We start from the raw sequence: 13,927 nt of genomic DNA, 5'->3' as shown, positions 1-13,927 counted from the left end.
TTGTACACAAATTGGTAACCGTGTTTCCTACATTATAGCTGCATTGACATTTCAAGTCCTCCACTAGCAGTAAAGTTCTTTGTCCTGTGGCCGTGAAAATGCTGTGTAGGTGCAAGTGCTTTTTTCACTTTGGAATTGTTTTTGATTATACAACAAACCCCAGATAATGAAATATATAAAACGGTCAAGTTCAAACTTAATTTACTCCCCTTGCCGGACTAATTTAGTGTTAAAGCAGCTTAAATGGTGGCAATCAATGTGGCAGTTGTTACAGGACCATAGGTAAACATTGATCATCTTCCTCCTTCCTCACTCTAATGCATTTTTTTTTAATAATAAAACTGCATCTTTATTCAGTGCTTTGTAATCACATTAACAACAGAGAAACACATAGTGGGGATATCCCTGTAGTTGACTTCATTGTTTTGAATATCTGATAAATGGTCCAGCAGCAATACCTTTGCTTAAAATATGTCCATTATTTACATGAAGAAATTACAATACTTGTCCAATTGGTAATTGCTGCTTTTAATTTAAAAAAAGCTTCTGGATTTTGCTGCTCTATCCAATGTTCTTTCCTTCCTCGTCCACTTAAACAAAACAATCCAGCCTCCACTTCACTGGGCGGTGACAACGATGATTTGCAGAGGTCCAAGTGCAAGATTAGACAAGGCATTCAGCCTGGCACTATTTCAACTGTGTGACAATTAATGATCTGTGACCCCTCCCCCATCTCTGCCCCTGCCACAGCCCCAGTGGTCCTTTCAAGTGGTCAAGTCCACGTCACAGAGAATTCTCTCGGGCGACTTTCTCCCAGGAAGACGATGCAAAGACCCAGGATCGACCCTTTGTGAGGCCACGAGCACGTCATCCTCAGTGAATGGCGGAGCAGAGAATTCCGAGCCCTTTGTAACCTGTGCCCACTCCTGCCCTCTCTTAGACGTTTGTCTCCAGTCCCAGCAAACGGCCCATACGTTGCATGTTCTTACTGATCGTGGCTTGGCAAGTGATGACCTTGGCACACTCCATTGGAAACCAACCTATTTCACCATCTCGTAGACGCTCACCTTCATACCAGCCTGCAAAAGGTCAAGAGGTTTCTCAGTGCCCAACTTTATCATTTAAAACAAGGCATTATTTATCATCCAGAAATGGTTGTCGCTGGCTAGGCCAGCATTTGTTGCTCATCCCTCATTGTCCAGAGAGCAGTTAAGAATGAACCACGTTGCTGTGGGACTGGAGTCACATATCGGTGACTTCCTTACACAGCATTACTGAGCCAGATGGCTTTTTATGATGATCGACAACTGTTTCATGATCAGTGTTCGACTTGAAACCCAGAGCAATTTACGATTAAAATTCCACCATCTAGATGTGGGTTTGCTTGCTGAGCTGGAAGGTTTATTTTCAGCGTTTCATCACCACACTAGGTAACCTCTTCAGTGAGCCTCCGGACAAAGCCTTCATCTGGAGGTTCACTGAAGATGTTACCTAGTGTGGTGATGAAACGCTGAAAATGAACCTTCCAGTTCAGCGAACAGACCTATATCCAGAACCTCAACCTGCGCTACAAATCTTCTCAAAACTTGTTAATTCCACTATCTGGCATGGCAGGATTTCAACCAGGATCCCTAGAGCATTACCTGAATCTCAGAATTAATTGTGAGTGGGCAATACCATTGAGCCCTTGCTTCCCATTAAGAAGGAAAGGATAACACCTCTAGAGGTTGAAAATTGCACTGTGATAGGCCTTAAGATGCAAAGTCTCTCCTCCAAGGGATGGAGCATAGACTGCACTGTTCTCCTTGGACAGCACAGGGCCAAAAGAAGAATTGGTAGAAATTATCAAAATCCTGAGGCATCTGGGCAAAGCTGGTAGAGAGAAACTGTTCCTGCTCATAAAATCACTGAGAATGAGAGGGCACAGACATAAGGACATTTGAAAAGAAAGCAATTATGCAGTGAGGAAAAGAGTGAGTGGTTAGGGTCTGGAATACACTGTCTGGAACTGTGGAGGGGGCAGATTCAAGTGAGGCATTCAGGAGGACATCAGATGGTTTTGTAAATGGTAACAATGTCTAGGGTTCTGGGGAAAAGGCAGGAGAATGGCAATGAATCATTGCACTCAACAGAGAGCTAGTGCAGAAGCCAATGCTGAATGATCTCCTTTTGCCTCGTAACAATTTTATGATTCTTTGAGATTCATCAAATCTGTGCCAGCTATATGCAAACAGCAGTTGAGCTCGTCACCCCCACCCCTTCCCTGCAGTGCTGCCTTTGTTTATCCCTTAAGGTGTTAGCCAATTCCTTTTTGATAGCCAAGTCTAAATAGGTTTCTTCCTCATGCTCTTGGATAATGCATTCCAGACCATAACCACTTGCTAAACTTTGTTCTATTTGGCAAACACCTCAAAACCTGTGCCTTTCAGTTCTCAATCTTGCTGTTGTTCTACTGTTCTTTTGTTACATCCCCGCACTATTTTCCTTCTCTAGTATATGTCCAATTCTCTAATGGAAGTCCTTGTGTAGTCCGACTTCACTAATTCAAATTGTGAAACCAGTGCTAGCTATGAGTATTCAGACTTCGATCTGTTCGAAAGCTCGGCAACTTGACTTTGTCACCTATAACAGGCATCTAATCTTAAACCAACCCCAAAATTTTACATCAATCTCAGACACCGTGCCAACTGTGCATTTATAATTGGAGAGCAATTATTGAACTATTGTGTATAACTGTAGCCTCTTACTTATTTAATCAGTTAACTCGACGTAATAGTAATGCTGTCATTCAAAATTTATGCTGCTAACCATCATTCTCTCAAGAATAAACATTAGTCAGCTCGCAACTTTGTCATTTGACTTTTCCCTTTGATAACTGGCCATGAAGGTTAATCTGTTGAAATGATTTCGGGAGCGATGGGAGGTCAGTGGGGTAACTGCCCCTCCAATCTGAACTGGTTGACGTAAATACAGAACCATCCCATTTCGGCATTATCATTCCCCCGACACAGACTGATGGAACACCACAGGAGGTTCCTTGACATGGAGTTGCAATTGAAGGTTACATATTCCTTTGATGCCCTTGGTTAACATTCTGGTCAGGGTTATCACTCTGTGTTCCACTGGGGGTAATTTGGGTTAGGTACATCTCCCATGAATATAAAGGAGCAGGAGTAGGTTATTCAGCACCTTGAGTGTGCTCCACCAGTCAATATGATCTTTGCTGATCTGATGTGACATTAACTCCACTTTCCTACTTGCCTTCATAATCCTTGATTCCCTTTTAAATCAAGAATCAGACTGATTCAATCTTGCCTCGTGCTATCTTGGGGACAGAATGCTAAACATCGATGTCCCTTTGAAAGATGAAATGGAGGGGAGGAACAGGTTTATTTTCCCATTTGTTTGCAGAATCTGGCTGAATCCTGTACTTACTTTTCCTTGTTCCAGTTTGCAGGTAGATGTTCATCTTGGGTTGATGGTAGACAAAGACTGTTTTTAGTGGCGATTGATTCACAAGAAAACATCTCCTCACATAACTGCTAGCAGAAACCTGAACCTTTCTGTTGAGGCCGAAGATGGGCCTCTGTGTCTCTCACGATTACATTCTTTAAGCAGCATTACCTAGAGATGTGTGAGTGGATTACTAAAGGGTAAGGGGAAGATGGGCAGCATGTTCTCACCGCTCTGAGATGCATCTGAGCGCCATAACTCAAATGCCCACAGGCGGCACTTCATTTGCTAAAATCCAGGAGCACCACTCATCCAGTGCTGGTTGTCCCTAGCTATCTGAGACTTGACAGGAAGTGGTCCTGCTATTCAGTGAAGCCTCCTAGTTGTAGGCTGTCTGGGAGGAGAAGGGATGCTTTTTTTCCATAGGTGTGGCATTACAAGGCCCTCCTCAACGCTGCCATCTCTGTCCAGGCCAGCTTTGCCAGAGGCCGGTGGCTATGGGGTGCCACAATGGAAACTGGTTCCATTACTGGGAGAAAGTGAGCACTGTCAATGCTGCAGATCAGAGTCGAAGAGTGTGGTGCTGGAAAAGCACAGCCGGTCAGGCAGCATCCGAGGAGTGGGAGAATCGACGTTTCGAGCATAAGCTCTTCATCAGGAATTCCACTACTGCAAGGGATGAGTGATCAGCTGTACTCCATGGCATATGTACCATTGTCTACTCACTATGAAGCCAGACTCATAAGGACATGAAATATTGCAGAGATCTGTCACACACGTTTCTCCTTGTGCACTCTGAGTCTCATGCTCTACCGACAGAGCTAACTGAGCGCTCCTCGCGTGATCTGAACGTGTATTGATTGATTACCAATATCACACTGCTCATTGGTAGTGACTCTGACGTGTGCCAGAATTCACAGTAAATCCTCTACAAGACTGAGCAGGTCATGCACTTGTGATTTAGAATCACTATCGTTCCTGTTCAGTATATGTGTTTCGTCATTATTGCTTATCTTAGTTTTGGTCAAATTTGCAAGGTAATCATTTTTGACATTTTTTTGTATAACCCTGAAATCCCGTAGCTAACCTTCTCCTGCTCGGTGCATTCTCGTCTTTAAAGATTATGGTCAACAAGCCAGACCAGAATGAAGACCTGACTGGCTGAGTATCCTCACAGATTGTCTGCAGTCTCTCATGTCCTTTAAGAAATATTAGTCTCTCAGTGAATCGAGGATTGTGGGGTATGGATGGGAAATTGAAGTGGAGGTCAAAGGTCAGCTCTGCTTGTCGTGAATGGTGGAGCATGCTCTGATGTGCTGGATAATCTACAGCTGCGTCAATCTCATGTTCTTGTGATGCTCCTCAAAGCCTGCTTCATTGACCAAGATTTTGGACATACATTGGGTCAAACATATTCTTCTGTGGATTTGTGCGAACACTAGCCTGATAAACCTGCAAAGCACGTTGGAGTATTTTACTGTTGCTGATGAGTTTTGACAGCGTTTCTCTTATCAGGAGACATAAGAGTTTCAAAGGGATCAACAATTCAGATGCGAAAAAGGTGCAATATAAACTATTGGAACCTTTGCATTTTGCATTTCCCCATGAGTGCAGGATGAAATGTGTTGGTAATAAGTCTCGAGCTTTAGCAATAGTATTGCCAAGGGCAGCTTTGCTTTACTTTGTTAAAGATACCAAATGGCAGAAAGTGAAGAACTCCAAACCTACCACATGCCCCACTCCCCTCCTCCTGACAAGCTTTACCTTTCTCGATCCGTAAGCAGACAGGGCACAATACTCACCATCCTCCACAGTCTGGTACAACAGGACCACGTCAGCGACCTGGAGGGACAGCTCATCGGGCTGTTTGGCTGGGTATGTTCTGGTGATCTCCACCTGGGTCAAGGCTGTCAGGATGAGAAAGAACAGGGTCAGGTACCATGTAGCCAGCCAACTGTTTGACCCTTCGCATTCAATTGCAGTTCGGAAGAAACAGAGTCTGGTCAGAGTTCAAAAGCAGAGAAGCAGTGTTCAGCTTGACACTCACTTACCCCACAAAAATTGGGTATTGTGCAGTATCTGGATTTTGTTCAGCATGGATAGACAGAAAGCAAAATGACCAGGGGAGCTGTGTTAGCAAAGGAAGAAGTCAGTGAGAAATGCTTTTCCCACTGGTGATCGAGACATCGAAGGAGTGTGAGGAGAAATAAGAAATGGCAAAGGAAAATGCAGTGACTGATTCCAAAATAGCACCTCCAAACCAGATCATTCAGCATTAATTGGACACAGGAATAAGCAAGAAGCTGGAGAGTGGAAGAGTACATGACAACAGGCTGTTTTTCATGAAGACAGCCCAGGCTTGAGAATAGGCTATTTTGCAGCAACACCTGGACTTACTTTCTACCCCATGCACAAAGGAATGCTTGGGAAAAGTACTCAGAAGGGGCAATTCAGTAAATAAAATCTAATCAGTACACTATTAATATTGGGGACTATTCACAATTCTTTGGACTTCACCATTGGACTGGGTTCGCGAGCTGTGGAAATTAAGATCGTGCGTTCAGGGTCAGTCTTTGTTGAGGGGTCCCCAACAGGTGAAAGGATGGGAGACTCAGTTGTTTGAAGAGACTGAATAGTTTAAGCTTGTAATTATATAGAGTCATAGAGATACACAGAATGGAAACAGACCCATTGGTCCAACCTGTCCATGCCGACCTGATATTCTGTAACAAAACTTTGACATAGTCTAAGCTGATAATTAATTTCAATCTCAATATATTTAAGCTAATAAACTTGCATTATATTGAAGCACTGCAATTAAAAAAAAAATTACACGGGTATTATGCAAACTGTGAGGGTGGAGTAAGACTGCACAGGCTGGGGGTTATTACTGTAGCAAAGAGAAGGCTGAACATTTACCTCATGGGACTCCAAAATATTCATGAATCGGTTTAAGGGGGATCGATAAAGAGGTGTTGCTGCTTGCCAGGGAGGCCATACCAAGGCCAGAAAAATAATCTCCTTAAGCCCGTCCCTCGTCAGAAATCAGGAGTGTGACAGAATGACTCCCCACTTGTCTCAATGAGTACATTTCCAAACTACACTCCCAGAGCTAGTAGCTTACCTGATTGACATCCCCTTTTTACAATTCACTCCCTTCCACACTGATGCACAGCAGCAGCACTATGTGAGTATCTAAAAGATGCACTGTAGCAATTTACCAAGGTCTCTTTGAAATGAGCTCCCTAGCCCTGGAGCTCCAGCAGGTTGAAGGAAAAGAGCAGCAGAACACAGGGACAGCACCAATGTCAGTCTCCCTCCAAGCCGCGCAGCATCCTGATTGGAACCACATTGCCGTAGCTTCATTCTGAAAATCCTGGAACTGCCCTTCTAAAAGCACTGTGGGTGTACCTACGTCACATAGACTGCCAAAAGCTGCTTGCTACCACCATAGCTGGGGATGGATCACCAACATGGGTTTAGCCAATAAAGCGCAAGGCCAACAAAAGAATAAAATAAACTCGTGAACAAAACCAATTATAAATTCAGTGAAAAAGAAATGCTTTTCCGAAAACAAAACCTGTTGGATGCTGGGTTTTTGGTGGAGAGAGCAATAGTTAACAGGGTGAAGCTTTGGAACACTGATGTTTGGACAAAATAGAGAGCTGAAGTCTGGACATGGCAGCAACAAGACCTGCCTGGTGACGTTTTGGCCACCTGCAACCCCCCCCCCCCAGTCTAATTAAGGACCAGCAGCTCTGAAGCCTCAGGACTGCCATTGGCTGGGTAACATGCAGGGTTCAGTTGGCAGTTAGCAAAGCAAATGAAATGTTGGCATTCAAGAAGACTAGAATACAAGAGCAGGGGTGGATAAGGCTCTGGTCAGACTGCATTTGGAATATTGTGAGCAGTTTGGGGTCCAAGAAGGAGGTGCTGGTATTGGAGGGGGTCCAGAGGAGGTTCACAAGAATGATCCCGGGTATGAAGGGCTTGTCATATGAGTTAGGGTTGAAGACTCTTGAGTCTATACTCCATGGAGTTCAGAAGGATGAGGGGGGACGTCATTGAAACTTACAGAATACTGAGAAGCCTGGACAGAATGGATGTGGAGAAAATGTTTCCATTGGTAGGAGGGACTAAGGTCTGAGGGGATACCCTCAGAGTGAAGGAACTGAGATGAGGAGGCATTTCTTCAGCCAGAGGGTGGTTAACCTGAGGAGCACATTTCTGGGAAGTGAAGGCATGAGTGTATTTAAGACAGAGATAGATGAAAATGAGGTTGAGTGAAATATCAACCATGATCGAATGGTGGAGCAGACTTAATGGGCCGAATGACCTAATTCAGCTCCTATATCTTGTGGTCTCATGGAAGGTAGGAGACTCAGAGGCTGCACAGTTGCAAGCTCAGTATGTAGCGAGGTGTGCCAAGGGCATCAGAAGTGGGTAAATTTAGGGATGCATAGGCTTTGAAAAAGTGTAGGGGTTGTAGGGATGGGAGGCGGGACGTGGATTAGAAACAAAAAGCAAGATTTATGAAAGGGCGCAAGACAGAAATGACATGGAATACTGGGGGTGAGGTGAAAGGGAATAGTGACAGGAACACACAATGTATCTCGAGTCGTAGGTAGATAGGATAGTGAAGAAGACGTTTGGTATACTTTCCTTTATTGGTCAGAGTATTGAGTACAGGAATTGGGAGGTCATGTTGCGGCTATACAGGACATTGGTTAGGCCACTGTTGGAATATTGTGTGCAGTTCTGGTCTCCTTCCTATTGGAAAGATGTGAAACTTGAAAGGGTTCAGAAAAGATTTATAAGGATGTTACCAGGGTTGGAGGATTTGAGCTATAGGGAGAGGCTGAATAGGCTGGGGCTGTTTTCCTTGGACTGTCGGAAGCTGAGGTTTATAAAGGTTTATAGAGGTTTATAAAGAGGGGCATGGATAAGGTAAATAGTCAAGGTCTTTTCCCTGGGGTCGGGGAGTCCAGAACTAAAGGGCATAGGTTTAGGGCGAGAGGGGAAAGACATAAAAGAGACCTCAGGGGCAACTTTTTCACGCAGAGGGTGGTACATGTTTGAAATGAGCTGCCAGAGGAAGTGGTGGAGGCTGGTACAATTACAGCATTTAAAAGGCATCTGGGTGGACATATGAATAGGAAGGGTTTGGAGGGATATGGGCCAGGTGCTGGCAGGTGGGACTAGATTGGGTTGGGATATCTGGTCGGCATGGACGGGTTGGACCAAATGGTCTGTTTCTGTGCTATATATTTCTATGACTCTCTGACTCTAGATGTGGTGTGAATGGCACAATGATGAACAACTGCATCAGCACAGACTTGACTGGCCTGTTTCTGTGCTGTCCCTGAACGAAGAGCTCCAGTATTACATAGCCCTTCTGGTTCACTTGCTGATATGATGCTCCATTGCATGTGCTTGCATTTGTTCCAGGTGAACAAATGCCAACTTTGACCGGTCCCAGCAATATTGCACACACAATGGTGTGTGATGAGCAAAAATGCAGAGGCTGCAGTTCTCATTGGTGTCCAGTTGGTGGCAGTACATGAGCAGGAATTGCTGACTCCTTGGCTGCAGTCGATTCTCCTTTATCCCCCGCAGCTGTCCCCTCCCCTCCCATTCCTCGGCCCACGTTCCTGCCCACACACTTACTTGTCCTGTCTGGGCGTTGTCTTTCAGCGCCCTTTTGCCCCAAGGCCGTGAACCATCGTGCTCGGTCGCTCCTGCACAAGAACCAACAAAAAGAAATGAAATTTCACGCCTTCGTAATTGACCTTTCAGTTGCTTCAGTTTGCAACCTTTATCCAATCTGTACAAACTCTTATGACATTTCCACAGAATACTGAAGTGCAGTGTTACACTTACTCAGTGACAGACCTGACTGAGAGGTTGGCACAGTGGTTAGCACTGCTGCCTTATAGCACCAAGGAGCTGGGTTCAAAGCCAACATCAGGTGACTGACAGTCTGTGGGAGTTTGCATATTCTCCCTGTGTCTGTATAGTTCCTGTCTGGGTGATATGGTCTCCTCCTTTAGTCCAAAGATGAGCAGATTAGGCCAATTGGCCATGATCAATTGCCCTGTAGTGTCTCGGGATATGCAGGTTAGGTGCGTTAGCCATGGGAATTGCAAGGAGAGGGAAGGGGGATAGGTGTGGGTGGGATGCTCTTTGGAAGGTTGTTGGCTCTTTAGAATGGCCTGTTTCCGCACTGTAGGGATCCTACAGAGGCAGCTACTGAACCTGTTAAGTGCATTATTACTGACAGCGTGTGCAATACTTAGTGTAAAGTCAGCCTTTACCCTCAGTTCCTACAATCCTTCCTGAGTTCATTTATGCTTCTTTTCGATGTGGACATTGCCGGCTAGGCCAGGATTCGTTCCCCGTCCCCTGGAACTGAATAAATTACTGAGGTACCTGAGAATCGGTCACACACTGCTGTGGGAACTTGAGTCACATTTAGACCAGATCAGATAAAGATGGTTTTCCAAAGAGGCATTAGTGAACCAGAGTTTTATTTATGACCTTTTTCTCCCAGTCACTATGACTGAAGCTAATTTTCAATTCCTGAATTACTAGTTGAATTCAAATTTCTGTCGAGGGATTTGAAACTACGGCAACAACCTGAGTCTTTGAATTACCAAACAAAACACAAATCAAAGAACTGCTGATGCTGGAAATCAGAAACAGAAATTGCTGGAAAAAACCAGCAGGTCTGGCAGCATCTGTGGAGAGAAAGCAGAGTTAATGTTTCGGGTCCAGTGACCACTCAAAGTGTTTGAGTCAACAAGGTTGTGAGGAAGGGTCACTGGACCTGAAACTAATCTCACAGCGCCAGAGACCCGGGATCAATTCCCGCCTCAGGCGACTGACTGTGTGGAGTTTGCACATTCTCCCCGTGTCTACGTGGGTTTCCTCCAGGTGCTCCGGTTTCCTCCCACATTCCAAAAATGTGCAGGTTAGGTGAATTGGCCATGCTAAATTGCCCGTAGTGTTAGGTAAAGGAGTAAATGTAGGGGAATGGGTGGGTTGCGCTTCGGCGGGTCGGTGTGGACTTGTTGGGCCAAAGGGCCTGTTTCCACGCTGTAAGTAATCTAATCTAATTCTGCTTCCTTTCCACAGATGCTGCCAGACCAGCTGAGTTTTTCCAGCAATTTCTGATGTTCTTATTAGCCTGGAGAACGATGCAATGGTTTGTGTCGAGGTTTGTCCCGAGCAGCTCCGTGATGCAGGACTCTGTGGTCTATGGTCTGTTCCCCAGGAGACACACCGAGACAAACACTGACTGCACCTGGAGGGTCATCAACTCGTGAAAAGTGCTCTTTGGTCTGTCTGAAATATGCTGGTATTCCACAGCAAAGAGATGACCTTGACTGAGTATCGCTGACTGGCACATTCTAAGATCCAGGACCACATGCCGAGGGATGTATTAAAGCTTGGGGCAGCTGCTGCCAAGGCCCAATGGGGAAGACCACCGTGCAGAGTCTTTCTGCTGAAGTATAAGGAGGGTCTGTTCAGTTATCAGCCCCTCCCCTTGCCTCACTGCATGTAAATAGTGTCGTAGTCATAGAGATGTACAGCATGGAAACAGACCCTTCACTCCAAGTCATCCGTGACAACCAGATATCCTAAGCTAATCTAGTCCCATTTTCCAGCACTTGCCCCATATCTCTCTAAACCCTTCCTATTCATATACCCACCCAGAAGCCTCTTAAATGTTGATATTGTATCAACCTCCACCACTTCCTCTGGCAGCTCATTCCATACACACACCATTCACTGCATGAAAAATTGCCCCTTAGGTCCCTTTTAAATCTTTCCCCTCTCACCCTCAACCTATGCCATCTAGTTCTGGACTCCTCCACACCAGGGAAAAGACCTTGTCTATTTATCCTATCCATGCCCCTTGTGATTTTATAAACCTCTATATGGTCACCCCTCAGCCTACGACGCTCCAGGGAAAACAGCCCCAGCTTATTCATCTTCTCCCTATAGCTCAAACCCTACAACCCAGGCAACATCTTTGTAAATCTTTTCTGAACCCTTTCAAGTTTCACAACATGCTTCCAATAGGAGGGAGACCAGAATTGCACACAATATTCCAATAATGACCTAAACAATCTCCTGTATGGTTAAGAAATGCCTTTAGTTTTTGAAACTGCAGGGAAGGTCAAACTCCAAGGTCTTTGTTATGCAAAGACTGTACAGAACTGCTTTCGTATAATTGTGAATGTAGATAAAGATTTTTTTTATGAACAAAGCATATTTTTGCAAAAAAACAAATTCCTAGCCCAGTGACACTCTAATAACATCAGAATCTCCCTAAAACTCCTGTAAGCATTGGACTCATGGTGGGATACAGGTATAACATTGATCACCCTGAGATGCCTGTATGAGCCTCCTAACCCAGAACAATCCATTCAAAACTAGGAACATAATGGCTAAGATGGAGACAAGTTGTAATAGTCTGGAACGTTCTGCCTGACACAGTCACGGCAGCAGATTCACTCATAACTTTCAGAAGTAAACTGGATTACTACTCGAATAAAAGTGCAAATATTTTCGAAAATGGCAAATGGGCAGTGGGACTAAGTGAACAGCTCTTTCAAACAGACAGCACAGTGACGATGGACCAAATATTGTGTCATATTATTCCCCTAATGAAATGTTTCACAAAGGAAGGTCAGAACTCTATAACAATACATTCAGTTTTCAAGGAAACTGTGAGTTCTCATCAGTGATATTCGGATGCAATATTGTTTCCAGGAACTCACGTTTCTTTATCCTTACAAGGAATACGCGTAACTCTGGCAAAGCCCGCACCCATTGTCTATCCCATAACAAATAGGAACAGGAGTAGGCCTTCTGGTTCCTTGAGTCTGCTCTGCCATTCAATAGGATCATGGCTGATCTGACACTCCTCAAAACCACTCTCCTGCATTTTCCCATAACCTTTGACTCCCCTACTGGGAATCTATTTCAGCCTTAAATAGACACAAGGACTCTGCCCCTACAGCTCTCTGTGGTAAGGAGCTCTAAAGACTCTCAACCCTCTTGAGAAAAGAAAGTTCTGCTTTTGTCTGTCTCAAATTGGTGCCCCTTGATTCTGCGACCTTACCCTCTGGTCCTCGTCTCTCCCATGAGGGGAAGCATCTTCTCAGCATTTACCTTGACAAGTTCCTTGAGACTACCCCCTTGAACTGGGCAGTTTGCTGAGCCATTGTAGGGGATATTGCGACAGGCCTGGGTTCACAAATAGGTCAGCAGATTTCCATCATGTTCGTGAACCAGGTGGATGCTTATCACAATCGATGAGAGTTGTCATGATTGCCATTAATAAGACTAGTTTCCAATTCCTGATTTTATTGCCATTGCATTTGAACTTCAGTCCCCTAAGAGATTACAAGTCCAGGAACATTACCTCCCCCTCCCACAAACTGGCTGTATATTTCCCTTCAACAGCAGTGACTGCGTTTCAAGAAGCACTTGGTCATGAAGCACGTTGGGAGACTCTGAGGCTGTGAATTGCATGGTAAAAATGTGTTGGGGGAGTTTTTATGATCTTACTCAGGTTTTATATAGATTTGCCATTACACGTAAAAGTTGGAGAGACATACATATCAGCGAGTTCGAAATTTGACTCTCATTTCTCAAGTTGGTCCCTTTTGTTTTACCGAAGTATCACAGGCACAGGATGAAATGTTGAACTCCTACATAATGCATTCAGTTTTTTATAGGAAGGACCATGTACCTATTACACAAGTGAATGCGGGAACATTAGAGTAGTTACCTCACTGTCCAAGACTTGGGCTATACTCTGCCAACACAAGAAAGCAGGTACAGATGGATATACAGGGAAAATTTGCGACAGCCGTACTAGGCAACAAGAAAAGCTAATTCGGAGTTAGCATGTGCCCTAATCACATGAAGGTTCAGGGCTGAATAACACAAAAGCAGACCGTGAAGCCAAGGGACTGTACCGTCAGATTGCTGAATGAATTATTTGAACTCTCCTGTCATTTCTGGGCTTCGAGCCATTTTTCATTAATTTATTTCCACAGGAGACACCCATTGCTGTCAGACTGAGTGCACATTCTGTCACTGTTTGTATCAAAAGGAAAGGGGGTTTGTCTCTTGGTGCTTACTGGGAAGCTGCAGGTATCTTTAGCATTTTGCACCTTCTCACTCCCAGTCTCTCCATTAATTACTAACAGCGCTGCCACACTGAAGCCTGATGACAATGGACTCTGCTGGCTTTGTCCAGGGCTCTGCATCAAATTTCCCAACCCTCATATCCTCCCATCTCACCTTTATTTATGTGGTGTGTGGTAAATGTATTTTTTAGATTAGATTAGATTACCTACAGTGTGGAAACAGGCCCTTTGGCCCAACAAGTCCACACCGACCCTCCGAGAAACCCACCCCCCTATATTTACCCCTGACTAACCCATCCAACACTACA

At 44.7% G+C, this 13,927-nt stretch overlaps 1 protein-coding gene across 3 annotated transcripts in view; it reads right to left on the bottom strand.

The window, feature by feature from the left end:
• Nucleotides 1–250: 250 nt before the first annotated feature.
• Nucleotides 251–13,927, bottom strand: part of LOC140478752 (rho guanine nucleotide exchange factor 26-like) — a 209,335-nt gene continuing 195,658 nt past the window's right edge. For all 3 annotated transcript variants that reach the window (XM_072572085.1, XM_072572086.1, XM_072572087.1), the window contains 3 exons: nt 9,121–9,191; nt 5,256–5,360; nt 251–1,079 (listed from right to left, as the gene is read on the bottom strand). In XM_072572085.1, coding sequence (XP_072428186.1) covers nt 937–1,079; nt 5,256–5,360; nt 9,121–9,191 — 319 coding nt within the window. In that variant the 3' untranslated portion in view covers nt 251–936. The remainder of the gene's footprint in view (nt 1,080–5,255; nt 5,361–9,120; nt 9,192–13,927) is intronic.

The sequence above is a fragment of the Chiloscyllium punctatum genome, chromosome 6, assembly GCF_047496795.1.
Source record: "Chiloscyllium punctatum isolate Juve2018m chromosome 6, sChiPun1.3, whole genome shotgun sequence".
Taxonomy (NCBI): Eukaryota; Metazoa; Chordata; class Chondrichthyes; order Orectolobiformes; family Hemiscylliidae; genus Chiloscyllium; species Chiloscyllium punctatum.
This window is presented reverse-complemented; position numbering and strand designations above follow the sequence as displayed.